This window comes from Parasteatoda tepidariorum, chromosome 6 (assembly GCF_043381705.1).
Source record: "Parasteatoda tepidariorum isolate YZ-2023 chromosome 6, CAS_Ptep_4.0, whole genome shotgun sequence".
Classification (NCBI taxonomy): domain Eukaryota; kingdom Metazoa; phylum Arthropoda; class Arachnida; order Araneae; family Theridiidae; genus Parasteatoda; species Parasteatoda tepidariorum.
Genome location: NC_092209.1, coordinates 82,460,942 through 82,480,219, shown reverse-complemented (window position 1 = coordinate 82,480,219; position 19,278 = coordinate 82,460,942). Strand labels below are relative to the sequence as shown.

The 19,278-nt window shown below is 27.9% G+C and overlaps 2 protein-coding genes across 2 annotated transcripts in view; one reads left to right on the top strand and one right to left on the bottom strand.

Moving 5' to 3' along the window:
• On the top strand, window positions 1–8,702 carry LOC107450003 (elongation factor Ts, mitochondrial). Its single transcript, XM_016065705.3, has 6 exons — window positions 1–122; window positions 997–1,150; window positions 1,809–1,937; window positions 4,971–5,096; window positions 5,554–5,755; window positions 8,358–8,702. Exons 1-6 carry the CDS (start codon window positions 115–117, stop codon window positions 8,681–8,683), a joined length of 945 nt encoding a protein of 314 aa, XP_015921191.1. The 5' UTR covers window positions 1–114; the 3' UTR covers window positions 8,684–8,702.
• Window positions 8,703–17,074: 8,372 nt separating this feature from the next.
• The window catches only part of LOC107449990 (uncharacterized), a 38,026-nt gene continuing 35,822 nt past the window's right edge, over window positions 17,075–19,278 (bottom strand). Inside the window, exon 9 of the mRNA XM_016065686.4 lies at window positions 17,075–19,118. Within this exon, the coding sequence (XP_015921172.1) occupies window positions 19,038–19,118 (81 nt within the window). The 3' untranslated portion in view covers window positions 17,075–19,037. The remainder of the gene's footprint in view (window positions 19,119–19,278) is intronic.

Here is a 19,278-nt window from a genome sequence, read left to right as displayed (position 1 = left end):
AAGCAACGACCTTGTGCGTAGAAGAAATAGGCAGGTTAAATCTTACAAATATAAACAAATGCAGAAGAGTAATTAATTTAGAGCAATTTACAATTTCTTTGTAACTAAATCGACATGATTGGGTCTGTTTGACATTTTGCTATTCAATTTTTCATATTTAAAAGTTATTAATTTGAAGTGCATAGGGTTTAACTGTGATTCTATTCCGGTTGATTTGATTCCGGTTCAGACCATTCCTCTGAAACCTTGGTGTTGGATGATGCAAGAAAATAAAACATTGTTTTATAATTATAGTTTTTAAATGCAATTGTTATTTTATCTGAAACTCCATAACTAAATCATAAAAAATAATGTACGGTTTAAACTTCTTGATATAATTAGTGCGATATTTTTCTGGAGAATTACACCGGTCTGATTATAATATATGTTACTTTGTGCACAGACTGTAGTCGAGTCCAAAGTTGTCAAAAAGACTAGTTAAAAAATTTTTATCTTATTTTATTTTTAAATATTTAATAAAATTATGAATTTATTTATTACCTATATCTACAAAACCAGAAATGACCAGACCTGAAATAAATTTTAAACCTTTAAATAAATTTTAACCTTAAAAAATTTATAAAAGATTAAAATTTTTCAACAAAGTAGGGGATATTTCCGAATCGTGATCTGTGGCAGTGTAATCGCCAAGTCTTTGACACTTCTGGGCAGTGAGTAATTAAAAAAAAAAAAAACCAAAAAGGTACAAAACTACTTTAAGCTACTAAGATTGATTTAAATAAAAGTATGTATGAGTAATTCAGATGCAAAATCTGTAGGAATTTCTTTGACAACTTAAAGTATTATGCTTATGAAAATTGAAATAAGAAAAGATTCACATTGAAGTTTGACACAATGATACTTTAAATTTTTTTATTTAAATGGGCCAGTTGGCAGATTTTATTTCTTAACAATTCACAGTTCAGATACTTAAAAATTAATAAATATGTATTACAGTTTCTTCAGTTGTCGTTCTTACCATACCACTAAGACAATCTTATCTGCTACTGCGGCCAAAAGTTCTTTGCTAGGAAAGTTGAGAAAATCTACTGGATTTTCAATATCAAATTGTAAGAAGGCATTGGAACAATTTCCTGAAGACTTGAATAAAGTAGGTTTTGTTGTTTCATTTTTGTATTTTAGATAAGTGTTGACTTTTTAATAGAAATGTTTAATTTTTCCTTTATATATATATAAATATATACTGAACAGATAACTTTAATTCGAACAAACCGTATATCCTGAAGAAATCATCGTAGGAAACAGTTACAAAATATTTAAAGAGTTTTTTTTTACTTTAAAATTATTTTTGTGTTAAAAACAAAAAATCATGTTCTTTTCATGCAAATATTTTTACACTTCCTGCAGAGTTTTCATGTACAGTGGAATAAACTTCCATATCTGAAATCGTTCGGAATCTGCTAGTCATAAAAATAGATTTTTCTAGATAGGAGGTCTTAAAAGCAAACGGAAATTAAAACGCATCATTCAATAAAAAAACGAAAAAAGGTAATAATTAATGTCAATATAAAATGCAAAAATGTTTTGTTATAGGTCAAATGACATTTAATTAGCTGAATGTTTAATTTAATTAAATTCATATCGCTGAAAAAATTTTAAAAGGTAAGATGAGTATAAGTTGAGCATTCTCTATGATTTAAGATATTTTTTCTTTTTATTTGAGCTGTAGAAGGTAGCTCTGCAATTATTTACAGAAAGTGTACGTTAGAAAAAAACTATCTCAAAATTTAAAAAAATTAAATTTACAGGCAGAAGAATGGTTACAGAAGGAAGCGAAGAAGATGGGTTGGTCAAAGTGGAACAAGATTCAAAATCGAGTGGCTGTCCAGGGACTCATTGGTGTATATGCTGAACACAATATTGGTGCCATGGTCGAAGTAAGCATCTAACAATCCCTTTCTACCCTGTCACAAATCTAGGATACTATGACAAGGTTCAATTTTAAGAGAAATTTGGGTTCTTTCGCGTATCTTTCACTAATCAATTCACTTTAGACTAAATCATTTAATCTTAAATACATATCCATCACTATATATTTTGTCTTAAAAGCAGAAATTTCACAATATTTTTCATTTTAAAAATAGATTCTTCTTAAAATTCTACTTTTAAAAAAATGATGAGAGTCTTCAATTTATCCTTTTATAACTATAAACTTCTCTAAAGGGATGGTTTTTGTGTTTTTCATGAAATAGGACCTTGGCAAAAAACAAGTTTGATTCTATTTAAGTTTTATATTCAGGAAATTGAGAGTATATGTTCTAAATTCAAAAAGAAAAAGGAAAGAAAAACAGGAGTTTTCCCAAAAGTCTAAACAGACAACGGTTTTGTAATTTTTCACAAAATTATGAGTAGAGAATTACATGAGTCAACTTTTCGTACAAACATGACCTTTCTTGGCAAAAAATGCTTGAATTATGCAATATAAGCTTATTTTAGATTTTGTATATTTAAATTTATGAATGAATAAATGTTTTAAATTTAGATATTAAATATCATAAGCGTTTCTTTTTATAATTTATGAAATTGTTCAGAAAATGTCTAATATTTCAATAAAATTCTTTGTAGTATCCCAGTCTTTCCTAATACTAGAAAATCTGTTTTATTTTAATAATGACTGCTTGGTATTCTCATCCAACCCCATCACACCTATTCCTTAACTTGTTTAATCTGTTTGTTTACCTTAACTTGTTCCTTATCCTCTATTGGTCAAATCACTCTTGTTATTAGTCTCCTAATGTCATTTTATGTTTCAAATCTGAAAAGGGTTCTTGATTATAGAACCAAAACTATAGGGTAATCTCACCATTTAAAAACACGTAACTCAGCTTAAATAATTTGCTTAGTTTTACTAATTTTTGTAGAAGTCTGAGTCTCATTTATACTTACTCTAATTTTTAGAAACTTTTGGAGATTTAAATGTTTTTTTTAAAAAAAAAAACTTGTTATGAATACAACATATTGTGTTACGTCCGTGAAACCCAGTTTTGAATTTTTGAATTTTTTTTTTTTAAACTTCTAAAAGTTGAAGTAAGTGTGAATGATACCAAGACTTATTTTAATAAGAATTATCAGAACTGATTGATTTCTTTTTTAACTGAGTAATTGGCTTTGGATGTCTGCAAATAGGACATTCCTAGATTGAGGAATTGCCTTATAGCATGTCAGTTTTGTGACATTATTTGTGCTTTATTCGCATTGTTTAGTCATATTTAAAAAGTTAAGTTTTTAAAACTTATAATCGTTATTTAAATGGTATTAATCATTCTAAATCGTTATTAAAATGGTAAAAAATAACAAATTATTGAAGTTTTGTTATTGAGCTTTTTCTAAAAATTATTTCAGAGCTATATTTGCTCACATCTAAATTACTTTTATATTTGTTTCTCTCTCACTATTAGAGATGTACCGAATATTTGGCCACTATTCAACATTCGACCTTATTGCCGAATATTCGGTTGGTGAAATATTTGGCAAAATATTATTAGAAATAGTTTTTTAATATATTTATTAAGTTCTAAAACTTGTTAGTTTATATTCTGAAAAACAAATGGTAAAGCCAAACTTGAAGAATTGAAGCTGGATTACTTTATACTGAACCATAAGTTTTGTACTACTGATTTCTTTTAATTATATTCAGGCAAGTCTATTTAGTCTTTTTTTTTTTTTTAAGAATTGAGAACATTTTTTGTTTGTTTAGTTTTTTTTTCCTGTTTTAATTATAGTGCAGTATTTTAATGAAATGCTTCTTATAGCCTTTATATATTGTGGCCCTTCTCTTTTACCGTAAAGCAGATAACTGGTTACCTATAAAAGTGTGATTCTCAATGTTAAAGTTACATTTCAGACCTAAGAACGATTTTTTTTCTTTATCAGTGTTTTTGTTATGTCACAGCATTTTTTAAAAAGTGATTTTAATGATCAGTGTTCTTATATGATAACTTTTTTCTAAAAATGTGACATTGTGAAAAAGTTAAATTAAGATTTTTAACGTTTAAGTTTTTTGTTTAAAAATAAAGAGCCATTTTTGTTTTGGTTTCTATCTGGCTTTTTTTTAAAAAAAAAAAAGTAATACATTTGTTTTTTTTTAAACGTTTTTATTATGATGTGGCAATTAAGAAAGTTTCTTTTAAATTTTACTTTAACCCTTTATTTTTAATAGAAAATACGGTAAATGGAAAACTGAGATGTTTAACTTTAAAATTTTCTTTCAAAAATTGAGATCGATTTATATTTTTTTCTATTTTGCTTTTGTATCTAATTTTTTATGGACGTTTTTATGACAACACTGCATTTTTAAAAGCGTTTCTGATATACCATATCTTTCTTAACTTTTTATGGATAATTTGTTTCCAGAAAAAATTATTTTTAGCATTGAAGTTTTATTTTAAGATTTAAGAGGATATTCCTTTTTTCCCTAATTTACTATTTTAGTTTTCTTTATAGCTATTTCTCAATTTTTTATTTACCTCAAATATTTTTAACTATCCTAATACCTAATTATCTTTATTATCTGAAATATTTCTATTATAGTTTTTTGACCTTGTGCCAATATCATAGCTAAGTTTTAATTATTTTTCAATGAGGATTCAACTTATTTATTTATGAAACTAATTGACAACACACAGTCCGTGGATAGGCGTGTATATATATATATATATTTTANTATATATATATAACTATTTATACTTATTTAAATATTATATATATGTAATCAATAATATTTATTAATGATTTATTTGCTATTTGGCTGCTAAATATTTGGAATTCGGCCGATATTTTCAGTCGAATATTAGGCTGAATCACTATTTGTTGCATGTATTATTTTAATTATTGAGACTTTTCATTCTAATAAATAACACAAGCTATAACATTTTATTTAGAAACTATTTTACATTTTTGTCTAATTTCAGGTAAACTGTGAAACTGATTTTGTTGCAAGAAATATAGAATTTCAGAACTTAGTTGGGAATGTTTTGCTTGGTTGCCTGGATAAAAGTAAAGAATATGAAATGCCTGAAAACAAAGAATTTCAAAAAGTAAGTGAAGATTGTGTATAGTTTAAGCAGATTGTCACAAAAATAAATATTAATAATTAAGTAGATTTTGAATGCATTTAATTTCATAAAAATTTTTTAATGTCATATCATATGAAAGTACGTTAAGTAAACCTCACTAGATGTTTGCTGAGAAGGTTACTGTTGTTTAAGATGTTAAAAAAGTGGGAGAAAATAAGGTAGAACACCAAACACTTAGTGGGCTGCTCAATAGGATGGAGCGAAAAATTAAATTTCGGCAATTTTAGCCTGAAAATTATTTAAAATTTCATTTCAATTTTTATTTCATTTATTACTTAAGCTTTCTAGTTCTTTCTGTTCCACTTGATGTAAAGTTACACTCAATATTTATTTTTAAGAAATAATTTTAAATAAACAATATGTTTAGGAGTATTTTTTTTCTCTCTGTTTTTAAAAACTGCTTTTTTTATTGTTTCAGAATTTATTGGGCGAAATCGATTTGATGAATCTTAACTGTAAGTCTTTGAACATGCAAGAACTTTTAAGTGCTGCCATTAGTAAATTTAATGAAAAGACTGTTTTTAAAAGAGCTGTTATTTTAAAAACAAATGGAAAATTGTCTGTTACTGGACTTAGCCACCCGAGTCAACATTGTCCTAATTTTCACCAATGTCAAATTGGTAAGTAACTGAATTATTTTCTTTAAATATATCCTTTTTTTCTTAAATATATCCTTAAATATATATATATATTTTAAATATATCCTTTTTTATTCGGTTTCAGAAATGTTATAAGGGGTATTATAAAGTATGGAGCTACTGAAATATTACAAAATATTAAAAATCTAAAAATAAGTTAAATGTATTCATAGTGATCCGCAATGGCTCAGGGAATAGAGCAGAGCGCTCAAATTGTACTGAGGTTATGCAGGCTGGAATGCTGACATAAAATATCCTCAGTGGTAGATGGTCGGGTAATCTTATTTCAGCTAAGAAAACCATGAGTAGCATTCCTCTCCATGTAATGTAAACACATGTTGGTTCCATCAAAAAGTACTCCATATAGGCTAGTCAGTCCCAATGCTTAATACAGAAGCTTGTTTGTCTTCTGGGTTGGTTGTGTGAACTCCATTTATTAAATAATAATAAAAGATGCATATTTAACTTAACCCCCAAAATCTGAGGACAAGTATAAAATCTTTATTATTGGGAACTTCTTTTCTTATTGCAGATTTAGATTCTTCAGAAAAAATGCCCCAATGATTGGAGTATAAGACCTGTTAATCAGATTGAATCTGATTTATGGTTTGTCTAAAGTAAGAAGACCTCTAGTCATTCACCTGGACCCGTGGCAGTGACTATGGCAACGAGGTTTAACTATTTCAAATAGGGGTGTGGGGTCATTATTTAAGACAGGTTTACACTCGGGTCAGCGTGAAAAGGGGAATCTTTTTCTTTGGTCTATTGTATTAGACCTTGAGTGAAGAGAAGCTACCTTTCATGAATGAGCTTTCTTGTTTCCATAGCAACAGACAGCCTCAGACTTTGTGGTGGGGGGAGTTGTACCATAGACAAATTATACATGTCTTATTGTTTTGGGTCACATATTGTATTGTTTGGTCTAAGAGCAAAATAAAATTGGGAAAAAAAATCATTCAACCTTTGCACAGAAAAGTAGGTTCTATTAAGAATCCCTCTTCAATTTTCTACTCATATTTCCTTAAAATATTTTATTTATAGTTGATCTTCTTAATGTGCATATTAATAATTGTATTTATTATTACAGTTCTGTGAAATATCATTACATTCCAAAAAAATATTTCTAAGTTTAAAACTTGTTTTAAGGTGGGACCCATTATGGATACCACTTTGCAATTTGTTTACTTTGTTATTTATCTTTTCTACTTAATTTCCTTTCCTTTGGTATGGATAATGATATTTCTTGGAATAGTAGAACTTACGGTTAATAACATATATAGGAAGGTCAACTCTTACAAATAATTGGAAACAATAAGAATAAAAAAAACTGGTGAAAGGTTCATTACATTGCAGATCTTACTTTGAGTGAGTCACAAAATTGTAAAACAAATCATTGCATCAAATTTACATGTAAAAATAAAAGTTAATAACTTTTAATTTTCCCTAAAATTAAACTTTAACTAATATTCAAAAAAAAATAATAAAGAAAGAAATAAAAAATTTTATTATTACTGTGTCAACTTTATGTGATAGTTGTGATTGGAGTTATATATTTACAAATTTTTCCAATTTTGGAAATTTTTTGTCCAATTTATACAAATTTGTGAGAAATCTACATTTTGCTATGAACACTGAACCAACTGCCATAAGCAAAACAAAATGGTTATTATCTGATACTCCAAAGAAGGCTGAATTATATCAATAACTTTAATGAATCAATAATTTCTGCTCCAACTTGTAACAGAGTACGATTGTGTAACCCCTTCCTTCTCGCTCCCTTGAAAACGACGGGGTGAGGTTTCGCCATCTATTACTCGTATTCCCGAGCTGGAGTGTTCAGTAGTAACACACCAAATAGAATAAAACTAATTCATTTCTTTTGCCTGGAAAACATTTTATTTCTCATTTTACACACCAGATGGCAGTATCAGGATAATTTTAAGGTAATTGTAGATAGTTTATATTAAGCTAGATGTCAGCACTAATCAAATATGTGTATTTAAAAAAATGGCACTTTTATGACCGTTTTCTTGAAAATTAACCAATTGTTAAGGGGTTTGTGGACACTTTTGGTATGCAGGCCGTAGGTTCCTTACTAGAAATATGTTTTAGAGGCTCATGAACGAAGTTTAAGAGCCTGGTAGTAAGATATACAGCTATATCTGTAGCATATTCAGGGTTGCCACTCCTCAGGAAGAATAGGGAAACCTGGAACATATGGGAAGTTTTTCCTCACAAACTGGGAAAATAGAAGTATGGAGAATTTTTTCTTATTTTAGTCTTTTAAAAAGTAATGGCCACTTTAAGCGTATTCTACAAGATATTTAAGGATGATCTTTCTGTTATACTAAACTATTTCATTTACTGTGGCATTATTTGTTATAAGTAGGTTAAGCTGTCCTTCATTTGTTTAAGTTTTTCCTGAAATTAAAACTAGTATATCTCATACAAGAGCACATTGATTGTGTTTATCCTATTAATATATTGTGTATAACATGTACAGGGAATTTTATTTTCAGACTTGAATAGCCACCCTGATATTTGTTGAAACTATCAAATAATCATAACTTTCTTTTTGTTTCAGGAAAGTTTGGTGCTTTAGTAATCCATCGATCAAAAGATCAACAAGAAGACACCACGTTAGGCACAAATATGTGCCAACATATTATTGGAATGAATCCTATATCTATTGGAGCTGAAGATTTGGCCGAATTAGAAAGGATGAAAAATGTAGATGATGTTGAGGTAAAAGATGCTGAGGAGGAAGAGGAGATTGAGCTGAAAGACTCAGATGAAACTAGACTTCTCTTTCAGCCATATCTATTAGATCCAAACTTAAACGTGTATAATTATACTAAGGAACAAGCTGATATTTTGGATTTTGTAAGATTTGAATGTGGTGGACAATAATAAAGTGTAATAGAATTTCTTTGATGAGTTTTAGAGACAATACAGAATTTCGAATACAAAAGATTCCCCAAGAATATTCTTCTCAGAATTATATAAAATGAATTAAAATGCAAATTTTGTTTTTCAGTCATTTTATTACTGCTGTAAAAGTCAAAGTAAAAACTGGATGATGGAAGAAAATTTGTGATTTGGTTGCTTTTGCCAACAAGGGGAGTGAAAAATATGCTTGTGTTAATATTAGAATGGGCCCTAGAACAGCAATTTCACTAACTCTAAAACAGATAAGAATAATTTTTACAGCACAAAAAAAAATGAATGAACAAATAAAAAGTTTGTTTTTATATGTTACAGCAATATAACAATAGTTTTGTTACTTGAACCTTTTTAAAAAATACTATTAAAAAAATAACGCTGCCTTTTTTATGTATGAATGAGTTTGAGTACTCCCACAATCTTTTTTTTTCTTTCCAGAGTAGGAAGATCTGTTACAGGGTTACCACTAAATTTTTTTAAAAATTCAAGGACCTAAAATCAAATTTTTCAAAGACCTATTCAGTATTAAAATTATATGCTAAATTACATGTCAACTAGATTTTACAATTACGTAGAAGCAGAAATTATATTTTTAAAGCACAATGCTTGTTTGACAACAACAAAAAATTTTTTATTAAATTTGTCATCTATAATACAAAAGGTTTATAGTTACATTACTGTTTCAAATCACTTTAAAAAATTCCAACTGGCTTAAAAAAAAAACAAAAAAAAAAAACTCCAAATTGACATAGGGTACTAGCCAACATTTAAAAGCTAGCAGTGAAACTTTTCTTGAAACATTCAATGAAGTTAATTAGAATTAGTGAAATTGAGGGAATGAATAATACATATTACATAAGACAAGCCTAGTAAATAATTGATAAAGTTTGTGTAATTGCACAGTTATTAAAATAAAAATAATTTTTTTTAATATGTTGGATCAAGTTTTAGGTTACAGAAATGTGTATAAATAGATAAAATATCAAAATATATCCATTTAGCATATATGTTTCAATTTTAACACGAAATTAACTCTTATTTATACGAATCTAGATATGTACATCAAAATTATAAGAAAGGTGAAGTGTAAGTCTCAAGGATTACGTAAATCACGTATCACAATGTGTAATTTGTAAATTGAATTGCGGTTTACGTTTCTTAAATCGGAACAATATGAGTAGCATATGCTACAAAACACACTAGCTAACAAGACGTAAATCACAATGTGTGATACATAAATCACTTCAACATGAATTTTGTTGCGTGATTAGCTAATAGTTTTCATATGAATTGTGATCATTATGATGCAATTTGTGATTCGGAAGGTGCTTTATATAGAACAGCTATGTATAATTCTTAAATAATTTTGATGAGAATTGCAAGTGGTAATTCTTAAATCTCTCTTTTGTGAATCGCAATGCGTGACTTGTAAACCACTAAAATGAAAATTGTTAGGCATGATTCGGAAATTACTTAAATACGTTTTGCGTTATAAGATTCAGAAATAACTTTAATTGAAATCATGATGTTGGGTAACGTTGCTCGCCTTCCGTGACTTTGGTTCACAGGTGCCCACTGGGTAACGATAAATGAGAAACACTTCCGGCATCTTGTATGGAGAAGAACGAAAGTTCAGTGCCTGCCGTTATTAAAAATAAAAAAAAATCATGATGCGTGAATCCTGATGAGTAATTTGCAAGTTATTTTAAAGTAACATTTGATATGTGATTCATTAATCACTTTCATTTAAATGCCAATTTGTAGAACATTTTATATGAATTCCGATCCGTAAATCAAGAATCAGTTTAATGTGAATCACGATGTTTATTCATAATCAATGAAACCTGTAAAACTAAATTTTATTTATTAGCAGTAAAAATTTGATTATCTTTCGTACGTAAATTAAAAGAAAAAATAGGATAACAATATTAACCTATCGTAATAACGAAGTTAACACATTGAACATAATTCTAAATCAATTAACACTTACATATCATCCAAAAACTATGACTACAAAACCTACACTTTGCTAAAAATTTCAGCTTTCAAAACATCAGAGAGATAAATTTAATTATCTGGTGTGAAAAGTGGTCACTTCAAGCATTAAAAATTGCATCTACCAGAAATTCTATAATTTTCTTTCTGAATTTATTTATTATTTTTTTACTGCTTTTTTGTAAGAAAGATCAGTATTATTTTAATTCCTAAAAAATCAAGTACTTTTCAAGTACCCTATGGCAGAATCCAAGGACTTTCAAGTACCGTGGGAACCCTGTGTTATATTTTATATTGCAGCTAGAAAGGTATTAATTTAAAATCAAAATTTTTTGAAATGAATTTTCAAACATAAACAGGGGTCTGTCCAGGCCAAATTAACTACCGTTTAGCGGTACCTTCACAAATTCAACTTCAGGAAATTTCACAAAAAAAATTTCTTAAAATTTTATTTTTGCTACCCATAGGAAATGATAAAGCCATATTTTCGTGTTGGTTTAATATAATTTTCACAACTTATGACTAAATTTTCACAAAATAGGTACCTCCCAGAAAAACCTAGTCAGACCCCTGTTAAAGATGCTAATTAAATGCAAAAATTGTATTATAAATTTACATGTATTTTCTTTGTTCAATATTTTAAATTTACATTAAAAAAAAATTAGTACATTTTTAGAGCTGTAATTGATTTAAAACAATGTTTTATTCAAATACCCTTAGACCTTGGGCTTTCGTGTTAAAAATCCCGATTATTTTGATATGAATAATAAGTCACACTCCTCCACTATCACAGACTTAAATAAGCATTTTATAAAAAGCATATCTGCCAACATTAGAGAAATAAAATAAGAGATTTTACTAGCGACACTTTTAAGTCTACAAGTGAAGTCTTGATATATCCTGCATAATCATGTAAGTCAAACAGAGGAATTCAAAATTGGAAATAATATAAGCACATAAATTTAGAAAAGTAAAAAATATGTGTATAAATTTTAATCTAAAGATTTTTTAAACCATTATTTATAATTACTTGAACTGATTTTTTTTTTTTTTTATAACTGGTGTTGAACAGTCGAATTTTGGGTTTACGACTACTAATGTTCAACTCCGTGGCCTTGTAATTTTGAACCCAACCCAGAAGAACAAGGGAACTCCTGGATCAAATATTGGGAGAAATTTGCCTTCTTGGAGGACTTTTTGATGGAACTAACCCACATTTGAGTTACAGTTGAGTGGAGAGGAAAACCACGAGAACCTCCCACAGGTAGTCTGACGGCAAGAGGATTCTAACCCCATGATCCGTCTACCACAGAGGATATTCTACATCAGCACTCTAGTTAGTTCAAGCCAGATGAGTAATTCGCATCGACTTGCCATTGCTGAGATAGGCAATAGCACCATCTGTTGAGGAATAAAAGAAGTATTTTTTGTCATCAGTGGATATTTTATCCCCAATTTTTTTTTTAAATTTCTTCAATGAATAAAGAAACTTGAGAATATACAGGACTATTTGTTAAAAAACAGGAGACTTGGCAGGTATGAAAAAGGTATCCAAACAAGCACGAAAAAATATTATGTCAAAGAAACTTAAAAATAAAAAAAGTACACAGCTTATTTTATATTTTTATTCAGGATCACATGATAAAGCTTCCAATACTCTATTAAAAACACAATTCTTTTATATGAAATTTATTGAACAAGCAACACTAAAATATTTTTGCACAAAAATAGAAAGTTTCTATGAATTAAAGATGTCGATGAAAAACACAGTACTAAATGCGCTAAAACTAGTGAAATAGAAAATAAATTTGTATAATTTAAAAATAAGCCGTTGAGATACTAAACAGTTTCCCAGTGTAAATAAGGTTTTAAAAAATGAACTAAATTGCTTTTCTTGTTTAGAAAAGTTCAGTTCTTTAACATTTCAGTTTTTTATTCAACAATATAGCTTCAATTTTAAAGTTGCCAATTTAAAAATAAAATGTGTAAAAAAAATATGACTTAAACCTGGGTTACATCAAAATTGGAGTGAGTTGCTCTTATGCATAGCTGCCAACATGGATAGGAAAAAGTCGTGCAGATTTTACGAAATAAAATATAAATTCCATAACTGTTGCATAATATACTAAATATTTAACAAAAAAAAAAAGAATTTCAGGAATTTTCATTGTCATCATAGTATTAAAACTTTATTACACTGATAACTATAAATGGTCTGCAATATTTTCCCTATATGATTGATATTAAATGTTTTTTTTTTATTATGTTCACTCATTGTTATGAATTACAATAGACAAGTAATTTACTGATAATTAAGATTTTGTAATTTGCTTAATATGGGAGATTAAATTGATTACACAACGCTCCCTTTAATATTAATAACTTATGATTTGGAGATAAATTTATGCGCAAAAATCAGTTATGTTGCTTCAAAAGAGCAAGGTAATTTTTGTTTTTCACCTAAATTTCGATTAAAGTGTTTGGTTAAGTGTGTCAAGAAGTTAACGAAATTCTCTTGTCCAGTGATTCTGCTGAAGCGTTATAAATCATAGGGAACATGCAAACTGAAAATATATTAATTAATTATGACGCGTCCTTTGGAGCATGTAATCTTCCCTAGGCTAGATCTAGAAATGAGTGCCTCCTGGTCATTACTTGAAACAAAATTTACTTACTGTTTAATCATAAAGTGTTATAAACTTATTAATAACTTAAGTAAATTACGCTATATTGGTAAGTTTGAGTCTACGTTTGACTAAATCTTTGTTAACTCACAATTCTTAAGGAAAAAATCAAAAAGAAATTATTTGTATTATTTAGGGGGCCTTAGGCACTGAATTCTCTAACAGGGGAGAAAAAATAATAGTATGCCAGCAGATGTATGTAGATCAAATTACACCATTGTTTTATTTGATGCAAGAGTTTGAGCTGTCTCAATTCTCCTAAATTATTTTTGTTTGAAATGTAGTATTTTTTCTACCCATGAAGAAGAATTTTGTGTATATTGATCAATAGATAAAGACAAGGTGCGTACCGTTGTTTTCAAAACTTCTGGCTTTTTTTTTCCAATATGTAATTTTCAAATTGACAATCAAACAGTCTAAAAATAAAATCAAGCAGAGAATGCAGCAATGAGTATCTGTGTTGCCATACAAAAGTAGCATACTTTCACATTTAAATACGACAACAATAATCAATTTTTATTAACATTACATGGAAGTATAATACCAGGCTGCACTGCTTACTGAAGCTTAATAACTCTAGGAATAAATTAGATAATATAATAAATTGTTTTGAGTAATTTCCACTTTCATTTCAATCTGCCCTTATTAACGTCAAAAAGTGCAAAATATAGATACATAGCTGCCAACATGGATGGGAAAAAACCCAGTAGATTTTATGAAATATAAATATCATAATTGTTGCAGAATGGACTAAATTTTTACAATTAGGTATTTTTATAGTCAGCAAAATAAAATAAAAAACAGCAGAATTTTCCAGTTATAATTGACATTAAAATCTTGAATCTATAATTGACTTGAAATGTTATGCATTATGTTTACTCATAATTTTGACTATTAATAGGCATTTAATTCATCAAACATAGCTAAAAGAATTTTTTAATTAATTTAAAAAGAGAGCTGTGAATAAAAATAAATTGAACATTTTAGAACAAAAAAAGTTTTGAACTGATTTTGATAAATGAGGTTCACTTCATTATGTATATTAGTATAACTTATTTATATATTCAAGCAAGCAATTAATAGTCTGTGCAAAAATTCTATTTCAGTAGAGATTTTTTTAGGTAACTTACTCAATTTTAGGGAATTTTTTAACCAGGAGAATTTTAAATAAACCAGTAGACCAGGAGAAACTGTCAGAATCACGTAGTCTACTGGAAAATCCAGTATAGTTGGCAGCTATGTAGATATATAAAAAGTAAATGAGTGTTTTCATATCTGAAAATAATGTTAAATGTGCAACAAATTTGCGATATACATTTTGACACATTAAGTCAGAATAACAACATCAATGAGTAAATTTATGTTCATATAAAATTAATATATTGATATATAGCAGAAGAAATATTTGGCTATATTGGAAGGAATAAGAAACCTGAATAGCACAAAGGAGAATAATAGCACAGACTTAAAATATCATACAGAAATTTAAGATTCATAATTTTTAAAAAATAAATAAATTTTATATAGTAAAATTACCCAACTTTTATTTTATAAACATGACATTTCGCTAGTCAGTAAAATTATTTATCAGAATAAGAAAAATCAGGAAATTATTAAAATAAAACCTGCTGTATTTTGCCTCCACATTCTGTTGTTCTTTCAGTTTTATATTACATATTTATATGTATTTTAAATTTATTTTATACTCCTGATTTGGTACATAAACATGACGACTCAAAAATAACAAGAGGTTGTTAATACATTATTAACCAAATTTTAAAAAAATGTGACAGACTTATTTGATGTAATAGGAAACAAATTTTTGGAACATGTATACATTAAACATTTTTGAAAATAAGAAAACTGTCTAAAAAGTTTTTTTTTTTTTTAACAAGTTGATCATTTTGTACATTCCGTATGTAATTTTGAATTAAGACTTTCATAGAAATTATTAATAGAAAAAATTGCAGAACTACAAACTTTAGGAGAAAAAAAATAATAGTGTAATGATTAGTTTGAACAAATAGAAATCAACACATTTAAAAGAAATTTTTTTTCTTCTAAATTCCATTTTTTTGGCCAAATTTATTATTAATTTTATAGCATTTAAAAGTTAATAATGTAGCTACCAACACAAAACTAAAAAAAAAAAGGCAGTGAATTTTAATAAATAAAATAAAATTACTATGCATTTTATAGATTACATGTATTGAGAATTTTAGGGACTTAAAAATCAATAAAGAAAGGGATAGAATAAAAATTTTAAAAAACTATATTACAAACTCAAACTAACTACATTATTTTTTGTTTCTTACAGGCAAGAAATGTTTATTTTATTTGCATTCTGAATTCTTCCCTCATTATTTAAAACATTTAAATCTTCAGTAACACAAATAAATGCTTTTTTTTTTTCAATGATACTTTGGGAAATTCTTTAAACATTTCTGGGAAATGTACAAAAACATAACTGCCAACAGGAAAAGTAACAAATCCAATTGATTTTACAAAATAAAATAAATTCCATGCTAGCTATAGCATAATACAGAAAGAGACACAAGGAATTTTAGGGATATTTATAGTCAATAAAATACAAAAACTACATTAAATAACTTCACATTTAATGCAATACTTTCATTTAAGATTGACATAAAATGGACTTGAATATGAAATGTTTTTATGTTAATTTTTTTATTTTCTTGCATTGAATAGTAATAAAAATTGAATTCATTTTAGATAGTTACAACACATTCTTTAATTAATTTAAAAATAGAGAGTTCTAAATATTAAAAAAAAAAAAACTAAAAATGATAGAATATATAAAATATTTCAACCTGTTTACTCTAAGTGATTATATTATTATCGACGTGATTATTTTATGATTATTTAAGGTTCTTACTGAAAGAAAGTTTTGAGAAGAAAAGTCGCACATGTTAGGGAAAATGCAAGATTATCGAAACTGACTAGAAGGAGGAAAATTTTACATAAAAATATAAAAATGCCGATAAGCACAAAATAACCCTTAAGAATATTTTTCTTCAGATTTCACAAAATGAATTGAAAAATAAATTTTGTTACAACTTTTATTTCAATATAATCTTAAACTGTAGAATTCCTTCCTTCTACAGGGAAAAAAAGGCCTTGAGGCTTTGGTCTCAATGCTTTAGTGCTCGCCAGTTCATGAGCCATAATACCTATCGACTCATCTTGTGGTGCTGTCTGTTGTACAAGACTCAAGGTCTTGTACCATTGAGTCTACAATTGCTTGGGCTTTCATCCTGTTGCAGCCATGGCAGAAATATGTGAATGGGCTTTTAGGACCTAGGGTGCTTAAATCAATTCTTATAGAATTACAGCCAAAATAAGTAGGGGTTCACGAGCTTTTTAAGTATGAGAAAAACAAAGAAAATTTGTGATTTAATGAAGGAAAATTAGCATTATCAGGGGTGTACAAGTAAATCCATTGGAGTTGGCAGCCATGGAAAAAAAAAATGAAGAGAATTTTTGATTTATCTCGAGAAAAGTGGTTAAACTCCAGAAATCTACTGGTTAATCCAGTAGAGAAGGCAGTTATGTACAACCAATTTTATTTATTTTAAGTTAAAATTTTTGAAAATAACAGAACCTATATCAACTGAGAGCGACAGATATTTCACATAAAATGAACTAACAAAAAAAAATAAAAAACAAATGCAGTTTTTAATAAATTGCACACAAATTACATACAGTGAAACCTCCAGGAAAGACCACCAGTGTGTAGCAACCCCCTCTATTTAAGACCACTTTTGGGAGGCATAGAATTTTTTCCGTAAACTTGGTGATGAAGAAACCTTTAAGGAGATACTACCAAAACCTCTCCCAGCGACCTGGCAAACATTCGCACCAAATGCGGAAAAGGTCAAATAAGAAAACTCAAAAAATTATCAAAATTTTTTTTTTTTTTTAAGAAAACAAATAGATTAAAATTTATTCAAAATATTTACGAGTGGCTCTATCTAGAGAGCTATTTTTGACGATTTCTGAACAGATTGACAATCTCATGTTACAGTTAGTGCCCTGAAGACAATGCTATCAATGATTTAGTTTTAGAGTTAAAAGTTAAATTAGGAAAAAGTTACTTTAGAAAAACTAAGCATGTTAAACAAAGAAAACTCTCATTTTTTAAAGCAAACTAATTTTTTTGATATAAAATTAAAGGCACACAAAAACATAATTGTTTACTTATTTAAAATAGTAAACAATTATTCAGAATTGGTAAATTTGTTTTTACGCATAATTACATCAGTAGGGGTCATTTTTATTGATGCTAAATTTATTCATCGATCCAGTTTTCATTACTCCAACTCAAGTTGCATTTCTGCACCAAGAAAATTAAAATCGCTTGAGAAAAATCATGTAACTTTGATAACATTTTGAAGGCAATTAAGTAACCCCCCAGAACGACCAACCTCCATTAACATCCATTTTACAGCGGAACAGAGAGTGGTTGCTCCCAAGAGGTTTCATTGCGTGTATATATATTGTAGACTTTTAAAAACTAAGAACACAAACTCGGTTTTAAAAAAAATACTAGTTTCAAGTACAATAAAAAGTCCCATATCAAAATTTTATTTTCAAGTCACTTCTAATCTTTAAAAAAAAAAAAAAAAATCTTTTTCTCCGAAAAACAAATGAGTAATAATCTTTTTTTTATTTTTTACACATTTGTGATCGTTTCTAAAATCTTATGTACCCATAAAAACATTTCTATCTGCTCATTCTGAATTAAGGATAGTTAACATTTATATTGCTTTAAGAAGCACACTTAAAGAGTCAGGACAAGAGCAGTTAAGGAAAAACTAACTTCAGTCAGAGGAATAAACTAAGAATAATAATAAAGCTAAATGTTTGAAGGGGAAAAAACACACCAATAAACAGGCTTTATTTGATTTATTATGTTTTCATTAATGAATTATTTCTATTCCATTCTTTGTCTTGTAATATTTCTTTTTAAATAGGACTGATTTTCTCTTTTAATTTGAAGCCCGTTTTTTAATATCAATATCTGCACTGCCAATCTTTCATATCAAGTGAAAAGAGAGAGAAAGAGGATGTCTTTATGAATGAAAGCTAAAGTTCAACTTATTGTCGACTTAATTTTTATTTTAAAAAAAAAACAATAATTAGTGAAATTCATTTTTCATCATACATACTAAATATTCTTTAGTTAATTAAATGTCATTTAACTACAAATAAAATCTTATTGCGTAAAAATAAATTATCATTTTTTTAAAAAATTTCCTTATTTTTTAAAAAAGTATTTTTGTTTACCAGATTGACATATTATCCTGAAAAGTCAACTTTCTGCATTTGCTGGGAAATTCCCGATCATTTTGGAAATGGGACTTTCCACTGCAGTTGGTACTTGCACTAAACCTTATTTCAATAAAGAAATATGTTGATTCAAGAGAAGTTTGATTAATAAAAAGGGAACAAAATACTATAGCAGTTCTAAACTTATGAATGAAATATATTAAAAAGAAAAGAAAAAAAAAAGGCTGTTTCAAAGTTCTTTCTTTACTGACACATTGAGAATGTCCACTGTGATTTAATTAACAATATATTGAACACATAAGTGAATGGTGTGTGTGACATTAGAAAGAAGGTCAGTGTGGATCCCAATGATTGTTGTTGCCCACCCACTCAGCGAGACCTCGCTCCACTAATTCCTTGTTGATAAAAGTACTCTGAAAAGAAAGAAAAAGAATACATCATACACAACATAATTGTTGAATGAAATGCAGTTTAAGTGTTTCCATTGAATTTTCCTGACATTTCCAGGCTATATAATAACAAAATTCCAGACATGTTTTTGCTATACAAAACAATAGAGGGCAGAATTAACTT